Source organism: Rana temporaria, chromosome 12 (genome assembly GCF_905171775.1).
Source record: "Rana temporaria chromosome 12, aRanTem1.1, whole genome shotgun sequence".
Taxonomy (NCBI): Eukaryota; Metazoa; Chordata; class Amphibia; order Anura; family Ranidae; genus Rana; species Rana temporaria.
In genome coordinates, this window is record NC_053500.1 from 100,799,225 (window position 1) to 100,825,221 (window position 25,997).

The window sequence follows — 25,997 nt, forward strand, 5'->3', positions numbered from 1 at the left end:
AAAGACCAGTTCTCCCTTATTCGACACTTCCCTCTGTTTCGATATCTGCCACATCTTTTGTGACAAAGCCGGGAGGTGGTAACACTAATAATAGTGTTAGCCGAATTAGCCCAGGAGGGCTTGGTACATAGTGAGTCTTGCTGGAGTTGCTCATTGGACATTGGACCTAATAGTCTTGAGTCCTGTATCTCTGCATGGTTGAGCCCCTGGAATCCAGCTTCATGGAACTTCAATTGCAGGACTTGGGATGAAGCCAGGAAGTGGCACACTCAGAAATATGTGGGTGGGAGATTTTCTTTTTCTTTCTCCAATCGGTAGGGGAAAGGAGATTGGCCTTAAGTACCATTAAAGGTTAGACTTGAATTTGATCTTGACTGTCCTGGCACGTCATTTAAAATGATCGTGTGTGGGCTGCACATCGTTTTTCATGTTCTGAAAAACGACAACATTTTTTTGAACATGCTGCATTTTTTAACGTCGTTTTAAACTATGTTGTTTTTCGGGTTGTAAAAAATGATCGTGTGTGGGCTAAAACAACGTTAAAAACCTGCGCATGCTCAGAAGCAAGTTATGAGACGGGAGCACTCGTTCTGGTAAAACTACCGTTCTGAATGGAGTAAGCACATTCATCATGCTGTAAGGCACCTTTCACATGTGCGGACCGTATGTCCGCATTTTCATCCATCCGCTGCGGATGAAAACGGGACATACATCGGTCCCTATGTGATTGCGGGTGTCAGCGGATGACCATCCGCTGTCACCCGTAATCACCCGCCTCTGCAAAATTCCGATTTTTCATATGGTCCGTGTTCATCCGATCCCCCCCATAGGGGAGAGCGGAGGAAAGACAGGGCAGTCCCTGCACAGTGTGCGGGGACCGCCCTGTCAGCCGACGGCTCAGCGGGGATTTTACGGAGGATCCCCGCTGAGCTTGACGGACACACGGAGGCGGATCATTACTGATCCGCCCCGTGTGAAAGGGCCCTAACAGACAGAAAAGCACGAATCGTCTTTTACTAACACTGAATCAGCTAAAGCAGCCCAAAGGCGAATAGAACGTCCCCTTTATAGTGCCGTTGTACGTGTTGTACGTCACCGCGCTTTGCTAGATCATTTTTAAAAAACGATGGTGTGTGGGCAACATCGTTTTTAATGATGAAGTTGGGAAAACGTTGTTTTTTAGACATGCTGAAAAACAAAGTTTTCTTTCATGCTGAAAAATGATCGTGTGTACCCGGCATGAGAGCGATAACACCACATTTAACACACCTGCTCCCCATTCACACATGAGACCTTATAACACTGGACACAATTTGGACATTTTCACTTAGGGGTGTACTCATTTTTGTTGCCAGTGGTTTAGACATTAAAGGCTGTGTGTTGAGTTATTTTGAGGGGACAGAGAATTTACACTGTTATACAAGCTGTACACTGACTACTTTACATTGTAGCAAAGTGTAATTTCTTCAGTGTTGTCACATGAAAAAATATAATTAAATATTTACAAAAATGTGAGTGGTGTACAGTACTCATTCTTGTGAGATACTGTATATGTTTGTTTTCTTCTTCCCCTTTTATAGGTTGAACTAGATGAACTTGTGTCTTTTTCCAACCTGACTAACTATGTAACTATATATTATTTTTTTTTTTTTTTTTTATTATGTTTATTGAATTTTTCAAAATATTAGTGTACAAGCATTTTCAATAAAGCATTACACATCAAACTTTTGCGTTGAGAAACGCCAACTTCTTGTCTTACATGAGTTTAAATGAACTGACATATTATAAACTTTAATAAGTATATATATTTAATGCAGGACTTAAGTAAATGGGGAGGGGAAATGATAAGAGAGAGGAGAGAAAGGTTTTTCTGTTTACTGAAATGAGTAAATAATATTACGTATCAATAAGCATATTCTATAATTTCATTTTGTTATGTGTTGACTAAAAACGTCCAGAATAAAGGTCAATTTTATCTAGAACAATCCATCAGGACTCCAGTAAGGCATGACATTCAGCGGAATTCACAAAGTGTGTCCAACAGGACCATTTATCAAGATACGATCTTGAAGAGTCCCTAGATTGATGAATTAATTCTTCCATTTTGGAAATATGGTTTACCTTACGTATCCATTCCGGAATGGTAGGTGGGAGATTTTGTTTCCACTTTGCTGGTATGCAAAGCCTCGCTGCGTTGATGAGGTGTATTATAATGGTGTCTTTGTAAACGGAGTGAGAGAGGCTAGACAAGTGTAGTAAGTATTGTCCCGCCGTGAAATCGGGAGAGTAAGTAGTTATTTGTACTATCAATTTATGTACTCCCGTCCAAAATTCAGCCAATACATTGCATTCCCACCAAATGTGTATCAAACTTCCCGGCGCGACCATACATCGCCAGCAAAGGGGCGATGTGTCGGGGTTAAATTTGTGAATGACCAACGGGGTCTTGTACCATCTTGAATAGATTTTGTATCCGTTTTCTTGTGTACAGATGTTCAATGTGCCTTTGTGCAATCGTTTAAATACATTCGCCCATTGATCATTCGTCACAGAAACTTGAAGGTCCTTTTCCCAGTGAAGGTTTGTGTTGTCCAATTGAGGGTCTACGTCAGAATTTAGAAGGTTATAAGTGAAGGAAATGAGGTGGCTCTGAGGGGATTCCCTAAGGCAAATTGTTTCAAATGGTGTCTTTGGCCTATACCATCCACTCATTGGTTCTAGCCTTTCAAGAAATCTAGTGATTTTAACATAATTGATATTGGAGATTTTACAATTAGGGTCAGTAGTTTGGAAGGATTCAAGAGACAAAAGGATAGTATTCTTAAAGAAATCTGTAGCTCTGTATAACGTTACTGGAAGAGTATCGGATGTCGATGCGTTACTGTCAGGAAGATAAATTTCAGGATTTATTGTGATTGGGGTAACTGGTCCATACATGGAAGACACCTTCTTCGTCTTACATAAATTCCTGAATATCTTCAGGGACGCTCCTACCATGGGATGTGTTTTAGTTATACGAGGGATCTTTTTGGGGTTGATCCATGGTAGGTGTCTTATAGGTGCACTTGAAAAACAGGAAAGTTCCTCCAATGCTATCCAATCTTTGGATCGAGCATGCACTTGCCAGTCAATTATCTTGGATAGGTGGCAGGCCCAATAGTACTTGCGCAAATCCGGAACTCCGATACCTCCCAGATGCTTGGGTTCCACCAATTTGTCCCATTTAATTTGAGGTTGTTTTCCCACCCCATATAAAGTTTACACAAATCTTACGAAAGGACGTGAAAAAAGAGCTGAGGATACAAATAGGCAGTGTCTGAAATAGGTATAAAAATCTCGGTAGGATGTTCATCTTAATTATATTCGCACGACCAAACCATGAGAATAGTCCCTTATCCCATCTTGTTAAATCGGATCTAACCACATTCAATAATGGAACAAAATTATTAGAGTATATGTCATCTAAATGGGGGGACAAATTAACGCCTAAGTAGGACAATACTCTATCTTCCCAAACAAATGGGAAGTTCTTTTTGCATAGATTAACCTGGTCTGGAGGTAGGGAGATATTGAGGGCTCTGGATTTTGCAAAATTAATTTTCAGGTTGGACATGTCTTGGAAGATGGAAAAGTCTTTTAACAGATTGGGGAGTGTAATGATAGGATTAGTCAGAAATAATAGCACATCGTCAGCGAATGCAGCTAATTTATATTGTTTATCTCCAATGGTTATCCCCACAATGTCTTGATTGGCTCGGAGCCTACATAGGAGGGGTTCCAATATTAGAACGAAAATGATCGGTGATAACTATATATTATTGGTGTGTAACCATGCAATGCAGTAGTGCTTGCATTTCACTGCGCATTATCCCAATAATGCCTTTTTAGTGGCCAGTCAAGTTTTCAATTTTGACCCATACTGCTGTAGAAATAAAAAAAAATACTTTGATACTGTAAGCAATGATCTCTTTTAGCTTTAGATTCCTCTTGCACAATATCCCCTATGTGATTTAATTCTATTTATGCTGTCATTTTCTGTAAGTTTCAGATTATCTTCCTCTACAACGCATGGAACCAATGGACACCATCTTTGTCAAGAATGTAAAGGATGGTGGTCCAGCTCAGCAAGCTGGACTCTGCACAGGTGAGGTGTAAAGCGAAATGGCTGTACAGAGATGTATATTTGATGGATTGATTTAGAAAACACTTCTTAGTCTGCCTCTGCATGACAATATGTTTTCTTTTTCAGGTGACCGCCTTGTTAAAGTTAATGGAGAGAGTATAATCGGGAAGACATATTCACAAGTCATTGCCCTAATACAAAACAGGTGTGAAATTGGACTCAGAGAAGGGTGTGGGAAAAGGAGGGGGCAGCTGCAAGACATGAACTTACCTTTACTAGTTAAGACTTGAAGGCTAAGTTCAACTAAATGCACATTTTTAGCAGGTTAAAAAAAAATTGCATTTTCTTTTTTTGCTCTGCAGCCGGTAAGGAATTGTACCTGCAATCAGCAAATTGTGGGTGCAATGCCAGGATCCTGCAAAAGCTCAGTAATGCTGTCAGCCTGTATTGAGATTCAGGCTGACAGCATTACTGAGCTTCTGCAGGATCCTGGCATTGCACCCACAATTTGCTGATTGCACTGCGAGGGAGCTGGTGATTCCTCTGGTAGTTAATTGTTTCTTCCTGCCAATCGGTAACTGTCTGCCCGTATGAGTACGGGCAGACAGTTACTGATTGGCAGGAAGAATCTATTAACTACCAGAGGAATAACCAGCTCCCTCGCAGTTAATTGAGAACTACAAGCCTTTGCCTGCAGGGCACTGTTAATGAATGACAGGAAGAACTTATCCTTTTATCATATCAGTAGATCACAGGTCTGTATAGAAATCACCATTAAAATGTAACTTATTTTTTTATAGTAAGTAAAATGAGGAAGGGTTAGATGCTCTGTCTGTTTTTGACAAGATACCAAGTGTTAATCTATATTTAGATTATTTTATGAAAACTAACAGAGGTGACCAGACTACAACAGGGGTGAAAGTGGAAAACTCCCGTGGTGACATACAGTGGGGCAAAAAAGTACTTAGTCAGCCACCATAGTGCAAGTTCTCCCACTTAAAAAGATGAGAGAGGCCTGTAATTGTCATCATAGGTATATCTCAACTATGAGAGACAAAATGTGGAAGCAAATCCAGACAATCACATTGTCTGATTTGGAAAGAATGTATTTGCAAATTATGGTGGAAAATAAGTATTTGGTCAATATCAAAAGTTCATCCCAATACTTTGTTATATATCCTTTGTTGGCAATGACAGAGGTCAGACGTTTTCTATAAGTCTTCACAAGGTTGTCACACACTGTTGCTGGTATGTTGGCCCATTCCTCCATGCAGATTTCCTCTAGAGCAGTGATGTTTTGGGGCTGTCGCTGGGCAACACCGACTTTCAACTCCCTCCAAAGGTTTTCTATGGGGTTGAGATCTGGAGACTGGCTAGGCCACTCCAAGACCTTGAAATGCTTCTTACGAAGCCACTCCTTTGTTGCCCGGGCGGTGTTTTTGGGATCATTGTCATGCTGAAAGACCCAGCCACGTTTCATCTTCAATGCCCTTGCTGATGGGAGGAGGTTTGCACTCAAAATCTCACGATACATGGCCCCATTCATTCTTGTATGTACACAGATCAGTCATTTTGTTCCCTTTGCAGAGAAACAGCCCCAGAGCATGATGTTGCCACCCCCATGTTTCACAGTAGGTATGGTGTTCTTTAGTTGCAACTCAGCATTCTCTCTACTCCAAACACGACACTTTGGTTTCATCTGACCATATGACATTCTCCCAATCCTCTTCTGGATCATCCAAATGCTCTCTAGCAAACCTCAGACGGGCCATGAATTGGCTTAAAGTGGATGTAAACCCCAATTATTATTTTTTTTATGTCACAATGTAGAGTATATGATTTCAGTCTTGCCACACAGTTAATCCAGCTCTGAGCAATCCTCTTTTATTGCTCAGTGAAAATTAAGACTTCCAGATAAAACCCTGTCTAAATACAAAGTCCTTTCCTCTCTCCTTGCTTTGAGTGACAGGTTATTTACATATCTAGCTTGGACATGTTTATCATATGTTATGTTATGTTTAGCATAATAATATGAGGTTATCCACAGTATAAAAAGTGAGAAATCCACCCCTCCCCCACATAACACATCCTGGTAATATACAATGAACTATGGATCACCTCATATTATGATAAACATAACATATGATAAACATGTCCAAGCTAGATATGTAAATAACCTGTCACTCAAAGCAAGGAGAGAGGAAAAGACTTTGTATTTAGATAGTGTTTTATCTGGAAGTCTGTTAATTTTCACTGAACAATAAAATAGGGTTGCTCAGAGCTGGATTAACTCTGTGTGGCAAGACTGGGCACAGATGATAGGAAATCTTATTTTCTACATTGTGACATGGTTTACATCCACTTTAAGCAGGGGGACACGTCTGGCACTGCAGGATCTGAGTCGCTGGCGGCATAGTGTGTTACTGAAGGTAGCCTTTGTTACGTTGGTCCCAGCTCTGTGCAGGTAATTTACTTGGTCCCCTCGTGTGGTTCTGGGATTTTTGCTAACCGTTCTTGTGATCATTTTGACCCCACGGGGTGAAATCTTGCGTGGAGCCTCAGATCGAGGGAGATTATCAGTGGCCTTGTATGTCTTCCATTTTCTAATTATTGCTCCCACAGTTGATTTCTTCACACCAAGCTGCTTGTGGAGTTTGGAGTGTGACTGTTTGAGATTGTGGACAGGTGTCTCCTATACTGATAACAAGTTCAAACGGGTGCCATTAATACAGGTAAAGAGTGGAGGACAGAGGAGCCTCTTAGAGCCCATTCACACATAGGCGTTTTGTCGCCTGTAGTGTGACGCCCGCTGCCGCCCCGACACGCCAGAGGGATGATGTAACATTGCCCTCTATGGAGATGGTTCACATCTCCACGCCGAACGCCTGTCAAAAAGTCCCGGACCTTTTTTTCAGGCGTCTTTCAGCGTTCGGCATAGGAGATGTGAACCATCTCCATAGAGGGGGTGAGGCTGCATTCACAATCGTGGCGTTTTGTCGCCGCGAATCGCGGTACAAAATGCCGCTATTTGTCGCCACAATTCGCGGGACAAAACGCCGCGATTTAGTACGCCGAGGTGTGAATGCAGCCTTAAAGAAGATACAGGTCTGTGAGAGCCAGAAATCGTGCTTGTTTGTAGGTGACCAAATACTTTTTTTCCACCATAATTTGCAAATTAATTCTTTCCAAATCAGACAATGTGATTGTCTGTCTGGATTTGTTTCCATGTTTTGTCTCTCATAGTTGAGGTATACCTCTCTCATCTTTTTAAGTGGGAGAACTTGCACAATTGGTGGCTGGCTAAATACTTTTTTGCCCCACTGTATACAGTATTTCTCCCCAATATACATTTTTTACACAGTCTACCTTTACGAAAATAGAAGACTAGTGTGTGAATATCATAGCTCTACGATTTGTCTTCATCAACTGACCTCCTCTTATGTAGTCATGCTGTTGCTCCCCTAAATCTTAAACACCATACATTTATTTCCATGTGGTCAATAAAAACTATATAAGAGTAGCTTCTCACCTCAACCCCATTCTCTTACATTTCCCCTCCCTATAATCCAGGCCCCCTCACCAAAATAAAATATTATAATTTGCATTTGCAGAGACATACACATTTTGAAAATCTCTGCTAGACTGCCTCACAATAACCTACTTAGACACCCACACCTCATGCCCTGAGGCTCAGTTCACACTAGCCTCCAAAATTGCGAGATTTTCAGTGCAACTCTGGAGTCCGACTTTGATATGACGTTGAAGTGACTTTGATAAGAATTTTACACTCTGTGGCATTAAAGCCGTGTCAAAGTCGGATCAAAGTGGTAGGAACCTTTTCTGAAGTTGCAGCGACTTTTGTAGTGTTAATTGAAACAGCTTTCCTAGAGCTACATGGCATTTAACGGCATGCCAGGCATTTTGTGGCATGTCCTGCAACTTTGGTCTCACAAGTCAAATCCTAAGTCGCACTTGTGTGAACCAAGCCTTAGATCGTTGCCTAGGAAAAAGACTGATACGCTTTCTGCATTCCCTGCTGAATTCAACTTTGTTCAACTGTCCACTTTTTGAAAAGGAATATATAGTGAAAAGGCCAGCTAAGCGCACTCTATCCACAATCTACTAATTGATAGATGGGGAAAAGATATTAACATACTTCTGAATCAAGATGGTAAGTTCAAACTTTCTCTCAAATCCTCCTTAAGTAAAAAGTACCAGGAATCGGGATTACAGGAATGACATGGCGGTACAGGACCCCTGACATTCTGAACCAAAGCCAACACTATGATTCATCACCAGGACACATTCTACACATATTTTGGTCCTCCCCCAAATAGGGAAAGGGTACATGCTATCATTCAGAAATTCACTGAATATCTAGTCCTTAAAGATCCAGCACTTTTGTACTTCACCATGATGCCCTCCAGCTGAAAACATTGAAAAGATCGGCCTTATTCATCTGATAATTGCAGCACACTCACGACCATAAAACCATGGATGGTTATGAAGCTAAGGTCTGTAAAACATGGTTTGATTAAATAGACTACACAACCACTAAAAAATGAAAGAAGCCACTGGAGCACAAACTGCCCCTTCCTCCCTCGGATGCATATACCCTACCTCTACATTAAAGCAATCTTAAAACCCAAAAACAAAAAATGTATATACTTCAGCCCACCAATTCCAGATGTGGTGGCTGCAATATTTTTTTTTTTCCTATCAATTCAACCAAGAAGTCTGGATAAACACTGTAATAAAATAATACCTTTTTAGTACAATAGGGAAGTGTTGGCACCTCTGACATTATTTGGTCTTTATCTTTTGGGAGATTTATTTTAACCGAAACCAGTGTCTGAACTGAACACTGCCAAAAATGGCACCTGAGAGATACAAAGCTGAAAAAAGGTATTGTCTACAAGTTCACTTTAAAGCTGTAAATTAGGTTATAGTCCTAAATCCCTAGGAATGTATTTTTCTTTTAGCTAACATAACCTAAAACTGAATTAAATGATTCTTACCTTTGTCACAATATCACCATGTAACATCTACTTGTTTGTTTGCTGTCTCTCTTAGTGAGGATGTGCTGGAACTGTCTATTATGCCTCGAGATGAAGATATATTACAGTTGGTAAGAGCTTGGCTGTCCCAAGTTTCATAATGAACTAGACTAAACTGCTTCAAAGCAAGCAAAGCGCAGTAACCCTCAGCAATTAATCAGAAGTCATCTTTTTACATTTTTATGACGGCTGTGATGAAAGACCTTTTAGTTGCTATAAGTTACTGCACTTTATGTATTTGTATTGCTACTTGCATGATAGTGCACAAGCTACCCTGGAAATCAAGGTATATTTTCTTGTGGAATTCCAGAAAGACAGACATACAGCTATTATTGTTCCTTAGATTTAATTTAATATGTCTTATGACAGACAGAAAATGTATATTTGCTGTGCACCTGCTATGACAGGATATCAGTCACTTGTTACAAAATATATTGATGCCATATGGGCACTGGGAGACACAGCAGATCCCTGGCATGATTTGCCTCTAGGAGGACACTAAACAAATCAAAAGGCACACCTCCTCCAACTGGCTATATCCCTATATATGTGGAGTAAGTCCATTTTAGCCAAGCGTCTTTAGGAAGTAGAAAGTCTCTTTAGCTCTGTTTGATCACGACATTGATGTGGCACCTGGCTCTTCCAGAACTGCAGCTTTCAACCTGTCCTCAGGGTGCAAGTCTCATTCCATGGATTAATCACAATAGCAAAATTAGGGGGTGCACACCACATAGATCAACTACATCTGCTCGTAAGCTGACAGAGGCTTCAGCTACATTCTCTGCATCCCTCTGATGTGTTCCACCTTGATTGGGCTTAGTCATAGAGGTCACCCTGTCCTCGGTGCCATACAGATCACCCAGATTTGGATATACACTAAAGCTTTAACCCACTTGCAAATAGAAAGCTTTAGAGCGAAGAGTCCCTTTTTATTGGTGTTAACTAACCTACTGGGACTGGAGCATCTTTTTCTCTTCTGATAACAGTGCTTTTTAATGTTAGCTATTTTCTGTGCCTAGAAACCTGTCTGTATCCTGATAGGAGATATTCTCTCCTAGCAAATATTTATTTGTGTACAATGTCCATGGTATATTCACAGTTCTCTGAACACTCCACTCTTTAAGCTACCAAGAGCGGAACACTCTTGCAACATGCAAGTGAAAGAGTTATATCACTGGCAGCTGTATAAAAACTGACCAAAGAAGGAAAATAGATGTAAAATAAGTGGCATATATAATGGTGACAGGGCTTTAGAACTAGAGACCTATGCCCAGCTCTCTTTTTGAGCAGCTAGTTCTGCACTCAGATCAGTTTTCATCTGTACTTTGGTGGCTCAGGCTGCAGCACAGTGAGTAAGAGTAATGCACCTGGAGGTTTTGTCTAAAAACTTGCCCCAGCACTTGTTGGACCAGGTTGCCAAGGAAATATGTGATGCCTGGACAGAGGGACACATGCTTGTTCACATTAGCTCTGTGGCTTTGAGAAGAGTCCTCTAGCTCAATTGTTAGCTTGTAGATCAAATTTCCAAGAAGTCTCTGTTCAAAATCGGCTCACAGTTAGGTCCAGTGGGAGCCAAACATCATATATGGTATCGTTGTTTTTCTACCGCTATTATATATGACCGCTTCCCACCGGTCAGTGTCTTCTAAGGATGCCTGTGCAATGACTTCACCTGGAAGATGCTGTGCCTTTGTTTACATTTAGCGATGGGGCCCTAGGAGATATAATTTGAACTGAGCCAGGAAAGCGACAGGATCGGGTGTGTCTGTCAGACGGTGGAGTTTTTTCAATTTTTTTATTGGGGGTCAGTCATTGATTTATGAGGCTCTGCATCACTGGATGATGTGATTTAATGATGCAGGTGTCTCTATTGCACTGGTAGCCCATTTGGCTGAGGTGTGCTCAAATCAAACAAAAAACCTGGACATCACTAACTATACTTGTGAGTAAATGTAGTCCTTCTATGGCTGTTTAAAATCCAAGTCGTTTGCTATCGGTTTAAGAACTCAAAGCACACACATGCATGTCTAGTTAAAGTTACATTCTGTTTGATATGATTTAATTTACCTATTCAATATGCATAGGGCCTTGGGGGAATGATCCCCAGTCTTCTGTTTGTGTAAGCACAAAGGGATTGATAGTCCTGATGATACTCAGGTGTGCCTTTTGAGTACCAGCTTTGTTTTTATTTTTATTTTTTGATATTTTCTATTCAAAGTAAAAATAATGGATTTTGTTCCTAGCTTTTGATTCACACACATGTACATAGAGAACAGGTAAATGTAAGGCCACCTGAAATCCTTAAATTTTCTCCTCTTTGTTTTCACACAGGCATACTCCCAGGATGCATATCTGAAAGGCAATGCGCCATACCGTGGGGGTGCACATAGCATCCCTGCACCTCCTCCTGCCTTTTATCCATGGCGAGGTCACCCTGTAGAGTCTGCCTCTGGATACCCAACAAGTTGTAGGTTTCATCAGTCTAACTGTGAGGATTTTCCATCTGTCAGGAGTCCCATGCACAATGAAATTCCAGGCACTAGCCCTGCTCATCGCAATGACTACTCTAGGCCTGTTGCTAATCCTCTCCCTCCACCCCGACCTTACATGGCTTCTCCAGCTGCATCTGACCGATTCAGAGGGCCAGGACCCCCATACAATTCTGCCTATGGTTGGACATCCCGCCATCGCCCAGAGCAACCAAACAAAGCTCCTTTTGATGTGTGGGAGAAGCAAAGTGGCCCCCGCATGGTAAGTCAATGGGAACGACACCAAGCACTATGTAACTGGATGTCCCAGCAAACACCTCACAAGATGGGCTCTGACCTGCCCCCCAGAAGACGTAGTGCCTCACAAGACCGACTGGGAGAAGTCACTCGACAAGGTCATCAAAATCATTGGCCTCAGAGTGTTTCACAAGATACCCTTCACTATCCTCTTGATAATGATTCCTGGGGCCACCGGGCACAGTCAGACAATTACTTGTCCCATACTGGTAGGTCTATGGAGAAACTGGAGTTAAGTGCTTTAATATCACCCCCTTATGAACGGTCTATTTGGTCTTCAGAGAGACCTCCTCAGACAACTCAGAAAGTGTCACATCCTCCCACATCCCAGCCTGTTGTTGCTTCCAGGGAAGTAGCAAAATCTGTGACGCAACACTCTAGTTCCGGTGACTCTGGGTATATTGGGTACCGGAGTTACAGTCCCTCTTTTCAACGTCGGACTGAACACCTCCATGCCTTTTCCTTCAGAGAGACAGGATTTAGTGGTCTCCCTACCTTTAAGTCAGCACATTGTCCACATTCTCCCTCCCCACCTGAAAGGAAAGAACCATCTACAAGTGTCAGTTCGACAGATGACAGCAGTGCCACAGAGGAAAAGAAAGAGGAGGTGGTCCTCAGACAGAAGCCACCTTCGGGACGAAAGCCTCCAGCATCTGTGCGACAAGTCAATGTACTCTTTCCAGAGGAAGGTAAAGATGTGGATTTTGCCCCTTCTGCAAGAAGAGAAGACTCGTCAAGTGAGCGACCCTCACAAAGGGTACCCCCATTACCGTTTTCTGAGGAGCCCCTAGCATCCATTCCTTTTATTGGTAAGCTTTCCTGGGATATACTGTATATTACTTAAAGTGGTTGTAAAGGTAGAAGATTTGTTATCTTAATGCATTCTATGCATTAAGATTAAAAACCTTCTGTGTGCAGCAGCCCCCTCTAATTCTTACCTGAGCCTATCTCGATCCAGCGATGTTGCACAATGCTGGCCGGGACTCTCCCTCCTGATTGGCTGAGACAGCAGCAGAGCACCATTGGCTCCTGCTGCTGTAAATCAAAATCGGTCACATTTAGCCAATTAGGAGATAGAGGGGGCATGGCCGGGCCGCAGCTCTGTGTCTGAATGGACAAACACAGCAGTGGCTCGGCTCAGATGCCCCTATAGCAAGCTGCTTACTCAGCAGAGGGAGGTGCCAGAAACGCCAAAGAGGGACTCAAGAAGAGGAGGATCTGGGCTGCTCTATGCAAAACCACTGCACAGAGCAGGTAAGTATAACATGTTTGTTATTTTCAAGTAAAAATAAAATAGACTTTAGTATCACTTTAAGCAGAACATACAGCAAAAAAGACAACAGGTTTACCAAACACCTGCTCTTTCCAGCTGCACATACTTATCTTCTCTTAATCCCTTTCAACTTTTTTGGGATACTAAATGCGAATAAAAATACCTGTAACTAATGGGTTTGGTGCATGTGACTTATTAACCTTCATCGCACATCAAATTGCGGTAATTGGACGCTCAGGTATGAAAGCAATATTAAACCCAAAAGAAAAACTATTATTATATTGCAGCTTACCTGTTCTTTTTTTAACAGGAGATCAAGAGACAGCTTACCAGTTCTTAGATGTGACTTCTGTATTTGGTTCCTTTTTTAGGCTTCAGTTCTTCTGTTTTTATCTGGTGATCCAGCCAGCAAGTCTGTTTTTCAGAGAACAAATTCTCCAGCAGGAATGTATTCGTTTACATGGATGAGACAAACCATGGGACACTGACAGGGATGATTAAAATTAGCATCTTTTATTTATTCATACAAAACCTTTATTGCAAAAGGAAAAAACTATTTGCTGTAACTGTTTTGATAGTGTGAGCTGGATTTTGGCTTCAGTTTGTTAGTGGTTCTAAATCTGCTAATACATTTAACGCTACCCTCCCCCCAGACTGACGATGCTGCTGTTGGCTCTGCCTCCTATGCTCTTTCCTCCAGAGTTGTGTCTCACTAATACTGGAGGTGTGTTACTAGCTACATCACCCGATGAAAATAGAGGAAATAAGACTTTGAAAAGAAAACTGATGCACGCCACCACATCTAATGATTGGTACGCTGCAATATAACACATTTTTGGTTTTTCTTGAAGGTGGCGGGAGTCCCCTTCGCTATATTGCCAGTAGCCAAATGGAGAAGTTGGAAGGGGAAAGGAAGGTGAAACCTTTTGCTTTTCCCTGCACAAACTGCTGGTTCACTTTCATTTTTTGACAAATCACTGGTCTCAGTAACAAAGAACATGCTTTTATCTTTGGTACTCTAAATTTACACTCCGACCTTTTTGACACAATTACGTCAGGAGAGGAAGGTGTTCTCACAGGCTTCTTGTTATGGCAGTAGAGTATGCCTACAGCCAATAGCATATAGCACTTGCCAATTGTTTTTTGTAACAAGCAACCTTAAAGTGGTTGTAAAGGCATCTACAGTATATAAAACCATGCCAGCCCCTCTATTAGAGGCTGGCATAGCTCACTGTGTCACTAGTTTTAAAAAAAACGAGCACTGTAAATACATATTTTAAGTTGTCTTCAGGCTGGTCACATAACTCACGGCTGCTTTACAGCTCTGATCTATTGCTTCTGTGGGAGGGGCTGTGATCCCCCTCTGACATCAGACGGGGAGATCTCGTGGCTGCTCCTCTCCTTTCGCAGAAGCCGTGTATCTTAGCTGTTAAGCTGCGAATCACGTGACCGGTCTGAAGACGGCTCAAATTAGGTATTTACACTGTTCTGCTCTACTCTCTCGGGGGAGAAAAGAGGGCAGAGAGCAGGCAGCCTATGATGGAGGGAGGCACTTTGACCACGGTGATTAGGGCGGAGCAGCCCTGGTTATCGTGATCTATTTAGAGGGTCAAAAGGGTCACCTAAACATTTCCAGAATTGCAGAGTCCATGAGGAAGCACCAATTAAATGTATTTGAGCACTTTTAAATGGAATTTCTCTTCACATTTTACATTTGCTTAAACTGTGGGGTGAGAATATTGGGCCAGATTCAAAAAAGGGATACGCCGGCGTATCTACTGATACGCTGTCGTATCCCTGTTTCTATCTATGCGACTGATTCACAGAACCAGTTACGCATAGATATTCCTAAGATCCGGCAGGTGTAATAGTTTTACACTGTCGGATCTTAGGATGCAGTACCGCGGCCGCCGCTGGGGGCATTTCTCGTCGAAATTCCGCTTCGGGTATGCAAATTAGCACTTACGGAGATCCACGAAGTGGTTTCCCTTCGTGAAGTCTCCGTAAATTGTTAGTTTGCAAACGCAAAGATAGGGTACCTTTTACAAAGTGTAAAGTTACTACACCTTGTAAAAGTATACCCTTCTTTCCCGCGACGCTGTCAAATTTTTTTTTAAATTTTTTTTTTCCCGCCGCATCTCTTTTTTTTTCCCCGACGCAACTTTTTTTACCCGGCGCGATTCACAAAACTCGGCACAATATAACTTCGCGCAAAGCGCGTCGGGAGCATGCGCAGTACGTCCGGCGTGGGAGCGCGCCTAATTTAAATGGGACTCGCCCCATTAGATTGGGCCCGCCTTGCGCCGGACGGATTTAAGTTACACCGCTGAAAATTTCTAGGTAAGTGCTTTGTGGATCGGGCACTTAGGTAGAGATTTTGCGGCGGTGTAACTTAAATAGGAAAAGTTAAGTTACGGCCGCTCGTTGTGGATCTGGCCCATTGTTTTTAGGTGAAAATATTTATCAATTCTCCTCATTTTCTTAGTGTTTTTACTGCTGAATACCCATCTTGCTTAAAATCTGCTTTTTTTCACAGATGAGCCAACAAGTCCAAGTATTGATCTGCGAGCTAAACATGTCCCAGCCTCCTGTGTTGTATCCAGTGCCATCAGCTCTGCCCCAATAAAATCTACCAGCCCTTCTTCGCCAACATTCAGCTTTTCTGTGAGTCGTCATTATTCACAGGACTGCAGTAAGTACCCTCTTAAACTATCATGTCATGCAAAATCGTCTCGGAAAGCGTATTTTAGGCCTTCCCTTGTTTTCTGGGTTGCCAAAGTTAGATGTAGCACTTCAGGTGCATTCACACATCCGGCAAGGGTTGTACACTACCCAAATTAGCATATTTCTGCAGGGGTGTGACTAGGTGAGAGCAAGAGCTGGGAACACACCATTCAAAGCCACCTGTGAAGATCTGACAAGCTGCTAAAGAGATCCGGGTGCCTGCCTGGTCTGCAGCCAGGGAAATCCAATGGAAAAAAAGTAGAATGGCGGCACATCCAGAAGTAAAATCAAAAGAATTTATTGAAAGTCCATAAAATCAAGTGAACATGACAAACATCAATCCAAAAAAGGTGCTTAGTGAACACGTTTCACACAGACGTGCTTACTCATGATGAGGTGTTTGGAAGCAGCTGCAGACAGGAAGCCTGTACAAATCAATGCTAGGCTTACAGTGTGGCCGGCTGTTTGCATATAAATGCTAAAGGAGCAATTTACAATGTGGATAGAGACATCAAAAGTAAGGCATGTTCGCTGGACTCCTACAGACCCAATTCCTAAAACTCTCTAACACTGGAGTATTAATTCCATGAAAGATATGTTTATTTTTACAAAATCTAAAATCACAAGCTATACATGAAAATATTGTAGATGGTTGAATAACTGATTACGAAGCAATGCCTCATGTATACTAATAACGACTTGACCATTTCCGGACCGCCGCACGCCGATATACGTTGGCTGTTTGAAGAGGGATATCTTTGTTGTGGCAGCAGATAGCTGCCATAACCCAGGTATCCTCCTCTTCAGTGGGCGGTCCAGTTTATGATAATAGTGGTCTCTGCGGCGGATTCGCCGCAAGATCACTTTTATCGGTGGCGCCACTCCCCCGTACCCTCCGCCGCTTACCGGAGCCATCGGCGGAGGCGACCGTTTCCTTCTGATGGCTGGGTATGAAGACGAGTGAGGGGGAGATGGCCCCCACCTCCATACCATAGCAGGGTGGAAGCAGCGTCAAAATGTCACTTCAGCCGATATCTCTTAAAGGGCCATTTTTCTCAACTGACATTTTTTGTTAATTTTTTTATTGCATTTTAGTGTAAATATGAGATCTGAGGTCTTTTTGACCCCGGATCTCATATTTAAGAGGACCTGTCATGCTTTTTTCTATTACAAGGGATGTTTACATTAGGAACAGGCGAAGAAGCCTATTAAACATTAGATGTGCAATTCGTATGGTTCCAAATTCGTTTTTTAACTAATTTCAAAAAAATCGTAAATATCGGGGCCATTTTTCAGAATTTTCGAAAATTCAGAATTTACGAAATCCGCAAATTAGAAAATTTTGAATGTTGGAATTTACGAATTTTTGAATTTATGGATTTTGGATTTTCGAGTTTTCTAATTTACGGTTTTTCGATTTTCCTAATTTATAAATTTCCAGCTTTGGAATTTTTGAATTTTAAATGTACTAAATTTCTAATTTTACGAATTTTTGAATTTACGGATTTTGAGTTTACGAATTTTCGAATTTACAGATTTAGAATTTTCAGGTTTTTGTGTATTTACGGATTTCAGATTTTCGAGCTTCTGGATTTTGAATTATCGATTTTTAGAATGTTGGAATTTACGAAATTTTGAATTTGCAGATTTTGGATTTAATTTTTTTTTAATTTCCGGTTTTCAATTTCTGGATTTCGAATTTATGAATTTCAAATTTTCGAGTTCTCTAACAAACCTCTGAGGGCTTTGCAGAACAGCTGTATTTTTACTGAGATTAAATTGCTGTCAGGGCTGTGCTTAGCTGTCGGTTGATTGCCAGTACTTTTCATTCCACAGTGACTCGTAAAGGGGCTTCAATATGGAACTCACAGCGAGAGACACAATTCTAATGTATGGCTATTGGCCACAATAACAGTAAAAGGTTCACTAACTGTGTCACAGAAAAAGTTTTATACATCCTGAAATACCCCTGTCAAAAAGTGGGCAAAACAACGCGACAGGTAAGTACACATATAGGAGAACACTTTTGTAGCATTATGCCGCGTACACACTGTTGTTTTTCGGCATGAAAAAAAATGACATTTTAAAAAACGTCATTTAAAATCATCGTGTGTGGGCTTCACATCGTTTTTCGGCTTCTGAAAAACGGAAAAAAAAAAAAATTGGAACATGCTGCATTTTTTAATGTCGTTTTTTAAAATGTTGTTTTTCGGGTTGTAAAAAATTATTGTGTGTGGGCTAAAACGACATTTTAAACCCGCGCATGCCCAGAAGTGAGTTATGAGACTGGAGCGCTCGTTCTGGTAAAAGTACCATTCATAATGGAGTAAGCACATTCATCACGCTGTAACAGACAAAAAAGCGCAAATCGTCTTTTACTAACACGGAATCAGCTAAAAGCAGCCCAAAGGCGAATAGAACTTCCCCTTCAGAGTGGCGTTGTACGTCACCGCGCTTTGTTCATCATTTTTCAAAAACGATGGTGTGTGGGCAACGTCGTTTTTAATGATGAAGTTGGAAAAACGTTGTTCTTTTGGACATGCTGAAAAATGTAATTTTTTTTTCATGCCGAGAAACGACCGTTTGTACACGGCATTAGAAACATTAAAAAAAAGTAAGGATAAAGATAATCCAACATGGAGCAACATAGCACAGCACTTTGAGAGGTTTCATAAATCCTCTATCGAAGAATTAAAAGTAAAATACTTTTTTGCCCTATCTTTAACTGAACGCAGAGGTGATTACGAAACTATGCTACTGCGAAAAGAAAAGGAATGGATATTTTTGTTTGCCGAAGGGGTAAAATACTGAATTAAGCTTACAACCTTTTCTTGAACCATAACTATGATCTTCTCTTCTTGCTTTGGAGAAGTATACTATCTTCATTTCTCACATATTATCATAGACATGCTGGTACTGGATCAATCTGCATTTTAATACCCACCATGAGATATATACTTATCCATTAAACATAATGTATATGATCTATTGCCTCTCTCCTCTATAAAAACATACAAATAAATATTTCCATCTACTTTCAAACCTCTATTACATTATACTTAATTATAGGTGTGTTTGGAATGAATGTTTTTTTAATTTTCAACTACCCGGCCAAAAATGTAAAATATTATTATTCTTGGCCCCCTGAAATGTAACCGCACTATTTTAAACGTTTTATTTTTGTAAGATTGAAATGCCTAAACAGAAAGGCATTGGCCCTTTAAGGGCGTCATTTTGAAAAGGGAGGAGAATCCCCATTATAAGCCAGTGGACCAGTCCATTGCATCGTTCTGAGGAAGCTCACACAGCTGAGTGAAATGCATAAACACCACAGTGTTTAGTAGCTCGGTCTTGGATCCACACACTTGTACCGTATATTCGCTCCACTCATTACCGCACGAAGCGGGGCCACTACTGAGAATAAGTGTACATCTACAGCCAGGCAAAGGATGACTGCTTCCACTACCTGAACCGTCCCAGAGACTGGCTTTTTTTGGACATCTGAGGAGTTAATCGGTACCGGACTAAGGAAGCAAACAGCACGGTGGGTGAGATTTTGTCAGGGACACTGCAGTCCTGTCATTTAGGTTGCTTTCACACTGAAAGTGCCCGGGCGTCGACGGTAAAGCGCCGCTTTATCGTTGCTTTTGCATCGCTTTTCGGCCGCCCAACCGGGCGTTTTTAACGACCGCTAGAGGGCGAAAACGGTTAAAAGTGCCGCGGCAGCGCTGCCCATTGATTTCCATGGGCAGGGGTGCTTTAAAGAGATGCAAGGAAGCTGCTGGCAGGACTTTTCTTGACGCCCTGCCAGCACAGCACCCCAGTGTGAAAGCAGTCAGACTTTCACACTGGGTTTGCAGCTGAGGCTTTTTTTCAGGTGCTTTACAGGCGCTATTTTTAGTGCTAAAGCGTCTAAAAAATGCCTCCAGTGTGAAAGGGGTCTTAAACTTTTTCTCCGGGTATTGTATATGCTAAATCCCATATCATCTGTCTGTGGTGGCTTCCTGCACCTGGGACCAAAGACCTGTATTATATGCTCCCTCATAGCCAAGTCTAGATGTTTATCATATTTTGAAGCTCATCCATACATATGTCAGTAATTTTGGACTATATGCTGGATTATCCTCTTCACAGCTGACTGTATTATCTGGCTGATTTTCAGGATTGACATTTCTGTTCTTCCTACTGTGACACCACTACTTCCTCTATACTCCTGGCTTTTGTGGTATATCCATACCTGTTGTCATTGGAGGCTGATTTTAGACTTACAACACTAAGTCAAATACCTACCCCTCCCCCACATGTGTGCTGAGTGTCTGTGTTTGTGTGCAAGTGAGCCGGGGCTGCTATGTTTTTCACTTTTATTGTGACAATTTTTTTTATTTTTTTTTGGTAAAGGTTTTACTGTTATTGTGGCTATTAGCCATACATTATTGGAATTGTGTCTCTTTTTCTATTGATAAACTTTTTATCTATGCCACTGAGTTCCATATTGAAGCCTCTTTACAAGCCTGCTTGGCTTGTTTTCTTTTCTTTTCATAGTCTATTCGTCTTTGGGAACCCCAACCTACCAAGTTAAGTCGGTAAAATACATACTTTTTAACCACTTAAGCCCCGGACCATATTGCTGGCCAAAGACCAGGCCACTTTTTGCGATTCAGCACTGCGTCGCTTTAACTGACAATTGCGCGGTCGTGCGACGTGGCTCCCAAACAAAATTGGCGTCCTTTTTTTCCCACAAATAGCGCTTTCTTTTAGTGGTATTTGATCACTTCTGCGGTTTTTAGTTTTTGCGCTATAAACAAAAACATGCAATATTTTTTACTTTTTGCTATAATAAATATCCCCCTGAAATATATAAAAAAACTTTTTTTTCCCCTCAGTTTAGGCCGATACGTATTCTTCTACATATTTTTTGTAAAAAAAAAAATCGCAATAAGCGTTTATTGATTGGTTTGCGCAAAAGTTATAGCGTTTACAAAATACGGGATAGTTTAATGGCATTTTTATAATTTTTTTTTTTTTACTAGTAATGGCGCCGATCAGCGATTTTTATCGGTACTGCGACATTATGGTGGACACTTCAGACACTTTTGACACATTTTTGGGACCATTGGCATTTTTATAGCGATCAGTGCTATAAAAATGCATTGATTACTATAAAAATGCCACTGACAGGGAAGGGTTTAACACTAGGGGGCAAGGAAGGGGTTAAGTATGTTCCCTGGGTGTGTTCTAACTGAAGGGGAGGTGGACTGACTAGGGGAAATGACTGATCGCTGTTCATACATTGTAAGAACAGACAATCAGGCATTTCTCCCCCTGACAGGACCGGGAGCTGTGTGTTTACACACACATATCCCGGTTCTCGCTCTGTAACGAACGATCGCGGGTGCCCAGCGGTGATCGCGCCCGCGTCAGGAGGGCGCGTGTGCGCTCCTATTGGCTGCTCGGCGAGATGATGTAGATCTATGTGATCTCGCCCAGCAAAGCCGACCTGCCGCCGTATAACTGCAGCGGCTGATCGGCAAGCGGTTAAACTCAGTGTTGATATTTTCCCTATTTTATCATGTAATTTTGAATTCCACAGTGACTCACCTGGTTTTCATTTCATGCTCGTCAGCTAGCCCTGCTGGCTATTTTTTATTTATTTTTTCAAATTCTTTATTGGCATAGAAAAATAAAGTGTCCATTAGAATATAACAAAGGCACTAGGGGTGCCAAGACACAACAAACATAGGGACAATTCTTATTAACAGGGTAACACAGTATAGAGCAAAGTCGCTCAGCAACAAATGAATATGACATCAGTAATACCCAAGTAACAAAATGTTCTCACTTCTAGTAATGAGTTGTTGACCTTGAAAACTCTGCTCGTGGTTACACAAGCAGACACTTAGCAGTTGTGGATTGGAGGAAGCTAAATTACAGAGGTATAGGGTCATCCCAAAGGGTGCCCGAAACAAAAGATGATAAAGAGGGGGAGGGGGGAGAAAAGAGGAGAGGGGGGTAAAGGGAAAAAAAGGGGACGGGGAACCAGGGTGATGGGGGGGACGGGGAACCAGGGTAATGGGATGCACAAGTGCAACAGTACGAATGACAGGAGGGTCTCAATCCCCAGAGCAGCCCTCTAGGAGGGACTTCCCTTTGTTCCAATATACCCATGTTTTTGTATATCTTTCTCTTCTTTTTTTATCGGTAAGTACCAATTCTTCCAGGGTATTGATATTCCTAACTCTATTAAGCCACATGGCAATTGAGGGTGTATTGGGAACTTTCCAACACAGAGTGACACAAGCCATTAATAAAGTGATGAAGGACAGATTTTCTGTATGTCTTAAGTGCCTGCTGGCTATTTAAACTGCCAGGATCAGATCTCATGTGCCTTTGGTTGGTCAACATATCTGGATACTCTCTGCTGCGTTTTCCTGTTGAAGACTTTTTCTTGGCTGACTTCGCTTCTGGTTACTGATCCTGTTTATTGCCTTTACTACACTGATCTCTGGATTCCTGTTTTACTGGCTTGTTCCTACTACCCGCTCTGGTTACTGAACCCTGGCTATGTTTTGACTATGTTTGCTCTTTTTGTACTATTTTTTTTAAAAGTGTGATTTTTACTGCACTCCTGTCTTAGTCGGACTGATCACGTGTCAATTGCCTGGAACGATACAATTCTATGTCTATCTAGCAACACTTCCAAGGTCAGTGTTGGCTTTATGCCTGGAAGTACATCCTATCTTCTATTTTCTCATGAGAACGCAGCAGAAGTAAAGAAAACTTTAAAAGGGGATTTATTTTATGTATAGAGCTGGTACCAGTGGCCCCTAAGCATAACTCTGAGGAATCCCACTTAACTTGGGCAGATTGGTGCTGGAATGTGGTACTCAGTTAAGTCGAGCCAGTTCATCACTTGAACTGCCACAACTTATTGAAGTGTAATGATGCCTGTAGTTGCCTGGGAGTATGTAATGCAAAAGTTCTGTTTTTTCCTCACCTTCAGGTGAAGGGTGTGACCTTATTTGTATGTTCTTACTGATCTGTTGAGCTTTAGTAGTGGGGCTAGCATTCTCGGTGTGTGAGGGGAGAGATCTAGTACCACATGGATGAGGACCCATCAAACTTGGATGAAACCCTCTTCCAGGCCCTCTGTATTATATCTTCCTTTATTGTTTTAAAAATGTACTCTGCATGGCACCTCTTTTGAGAAGCTGTGTATATGTTTGGGAGCCTGCGCCCCTTTTGTTATTTAGGAGCAGCATTTGCTCAAAGTTCTAAGTTTAGAAGGGTTGTACAAACATTGTGCTTGTGCGGCTAGGTTGGTAATTCCACCCTTAGTATCCTTTACACCTGAAGGATAAAATATATGTACATAAATTCTTATAACTGTTTATCCATTGAAACTGCTATGTGAATTTATGTAGCCGCTAGATGGAGCTGAAGAGCATACTTCTTATGATATTTAGCCCTTTCTAGTGACCATAATGCAGTATTTTCCACATTCACACATTTTATTTTATTAACCTTTGATCTGTGAGAATCAAGCCTGAGAATATTTGCTTTTGGTTCTTTCACACAGAATACATTTTCATGCAGTTTCAATAGAGAAACGGCTATATGTGTGTTTTTTTTATTTTTTATAATTACAAATCCTGCTGTAGACAGCAATGTACCCACATGTGTATGAATCTAAGGTGCTGTGTCCCTCAGTGGACATTGAAGACTGAGATTTTACAATGAGTATATGTAAGATTTTGATTTAAAGGGGTTTTCTACTTTGGACATCATCATTACTCTAAACACAGAATTATTGGTAATATCCTTATGTGTTTCTTCCTTCTTCCTATTGTTCAGCTGTGTGACCTGATTTTGTCTAGCCCGATCAGATGTTCATTCTGCTTAGTATAGGTACACCTCACAAAATGGCTCTTATTTCAGGTGCTTTTCATATGCACTGTAGTGGCAAAAATGAAAATAAATAAATAAGTATTGTGTTTTTATTAGTTTTGCATTTCCTCATTTTATACTGTCATTGATTTCTGTCTCAGGTAGCATTAAGTCCAGTCGACGTTCTTCATACCATCAAGCAATTACAACTGAGCGCTCAAAATCTTGTGACGATGGCCTCAACACTTTCCGAGATGAAGGGCGGCTTCAAAGGTGAGGGTGGTAAGCTGCTGCTGATAATTTTTTGAGCAGGATGTAAAATTTGAATTCCAGTTTTCTTTTTGTTTGGATAGAGTTGAGATAGATTAAAATACCTGACCAGTTTTTATTGCTGTCTGTGACCTCCTTTAGGAGATTTATCCTCTCTTTGTCCTGTTTACTATTATCATTGGAAGTAAGTAAAAGGAAATGGAAGATTTTTCGTTGTCTAATGAACAGTAATGGAAGGAAGATTTCTAATTGGGGCACTAGTTCTGAAGACCTGAGGGTCCCGAAGAGATTTTTTTAATTTTCAGGGATTTCACGAATGGGACAGGAAGTGAAGGGAAATCTTCCCAATTGGCTACAGATGGCAAAAATAAAGCTTACAGAGGTTTCTAACCCTCACTTATCCAAAACAAAGTTTTTCCTATAATATTTCTTTTAGTACTAAAAGGCTGGACAGTAGGATGTACATGATTGTTGTCCAGGTTTTTAAAGTACACATTATGCCCAATGGCATATTTGCACTGATTTCTTGACTAGTTCTCTACATATAAATTAACAAAACATTGGGATATAGTAGCACTGTCCTGGAAAGTTGTGAAAATTTGTTACCTACAAGCTTACCTTCACCCATTTATCTTCCAGGATAGCTACCTGCGAAGGAAATAAGTAACTGCATACCTCAGAGTGGACCACTGCTTGCAGATCTTTACTTGGACCCCACCTTCACTCTATAGTTTTTTTTTAAGGTGTTTTCCTGACCTGAGCTGTTATGCAAATCCTAATGAAACCTTTGCGCATCAAGAGTAATACTGAGCAGCAAACATACTTATTGTATGTAATGAATAATGTATACGTATGTATACGTATAGAAAAACGTGCTGCTCTATAAAAGCCAACGAGTGAATAAATTGTGTATCACAGCGGATGAAGTAATGAATTGAACTAAAATATGTCAAAATTCATGTGTCGCCATATAAATGGACTCTAATGAAGTGCAAAATAATCGGTTCCAACCTAAAATACAGTTAATGTGAAAAAAGTGCAATCGATAGATATATCCAATCAGTAAAAAGCATAAAGTTCACATAAGTGTTCACTCCTGATCCATGCAAATTTGTCTGTGACCACTGTCTAAATTAAATTCCAAGGAGATATGCCAAGTATGTTCCATCCTGGAACATCACACGCAGGACCACTACCAGGAATCCCCCAAAGGGTGTACAGTGCCTTGAAAAAGTATTCACACCTCCTGAAATTTTCAAAATGTTGTCATGTTACAACCAAAAAACTTAAATGTATTTCATTGGTATTTTATGTGATAGACGAACACAAAGTGACAAAGTGGAAGGGAAATGATAAATGGTTTTAAATTTTTAAAAAAATAAATAAATATGTGAAAAGCATGGCGTGTGTTTGTTTGTATTCAGCCCCCCCGAGGCAATATTTTGTAGAACCACCTTTCACTGCAATTACAGCTGCAAGTCTTTTTGGGTAGGTCTCTACCAACTTTGCACATCTAGAGAGTGACATTTTTATATTAATACAATAAAAATGTACACATTTTCTAAGATTATTATCGGAAATCTGATGACAAATTAGTCATGTGCCTGCAAGATCTTCACTCTCCACATTTTAATCTATTGAATGTCATCAGGGGCTGAAGGCACTGACTTCCTTACCAAATTGCTGTACTTTTTTCAGCACAGCCCACAGCAATGTATCAATGTGAACAAACGGCATAGGGAACAAGGTATTTTTCCTTGTCTATGTTTTAGTGATGGAAATAGCTGCCATCATAGCCTCAACAAGCCTTGACATAAACTGCATGATTTCTCTGTTATAGTAACTGAGTATACAGATCTTGATATAAGCCCTGTCATGAC

The 25,997-nt window shown here is 41.0% G+C and overlaps 1 protein-coding gene across 2 annotated transcripts in view; it reads left to right on the top strand.

Moving 5' to 3' along the window:
• Positions 1 to 25,997, top strand: part of ARHGAP23 (Rho GTPase activating protein 23) — a 259,682-nt gene that overhangs the window by 130,991 nt on the left and 102,694 nt on the right. The window contains exons 4-9 of one of the 2 annotated variants that reach the window (XM_040329852.1): positions 4,043 to 4,144; positions 4,250 to 4,328; positions 9,197 to 9,251; positions 11,512 to 12,775; positions 15,776 to 15,931; positions 24,009 to 24,120. In XM_040329852.1, the coding sequence (XP_040185786.1) occupies positions 4,043 to 4,144; positions 4,250 to 4,328; positions 9,197 to 9,251; positions 11,512 to 12,775; positions 15,776 to 15,931; positions 24,009 to 24,120 (1,768 nt within the window). The remainder of the gene's footprint in view (positions 1 to 4,042; positions 4,145 to 4,249; positions 4,329 to 9,196; positions 9,252 to 11,511; positions 12,776 to 15,775; positions 15,932 to 24,008; positions 24,121 to 25,997) is intronic. The other variant, XM_040329853.1, reaches the window with a different exon arrangement.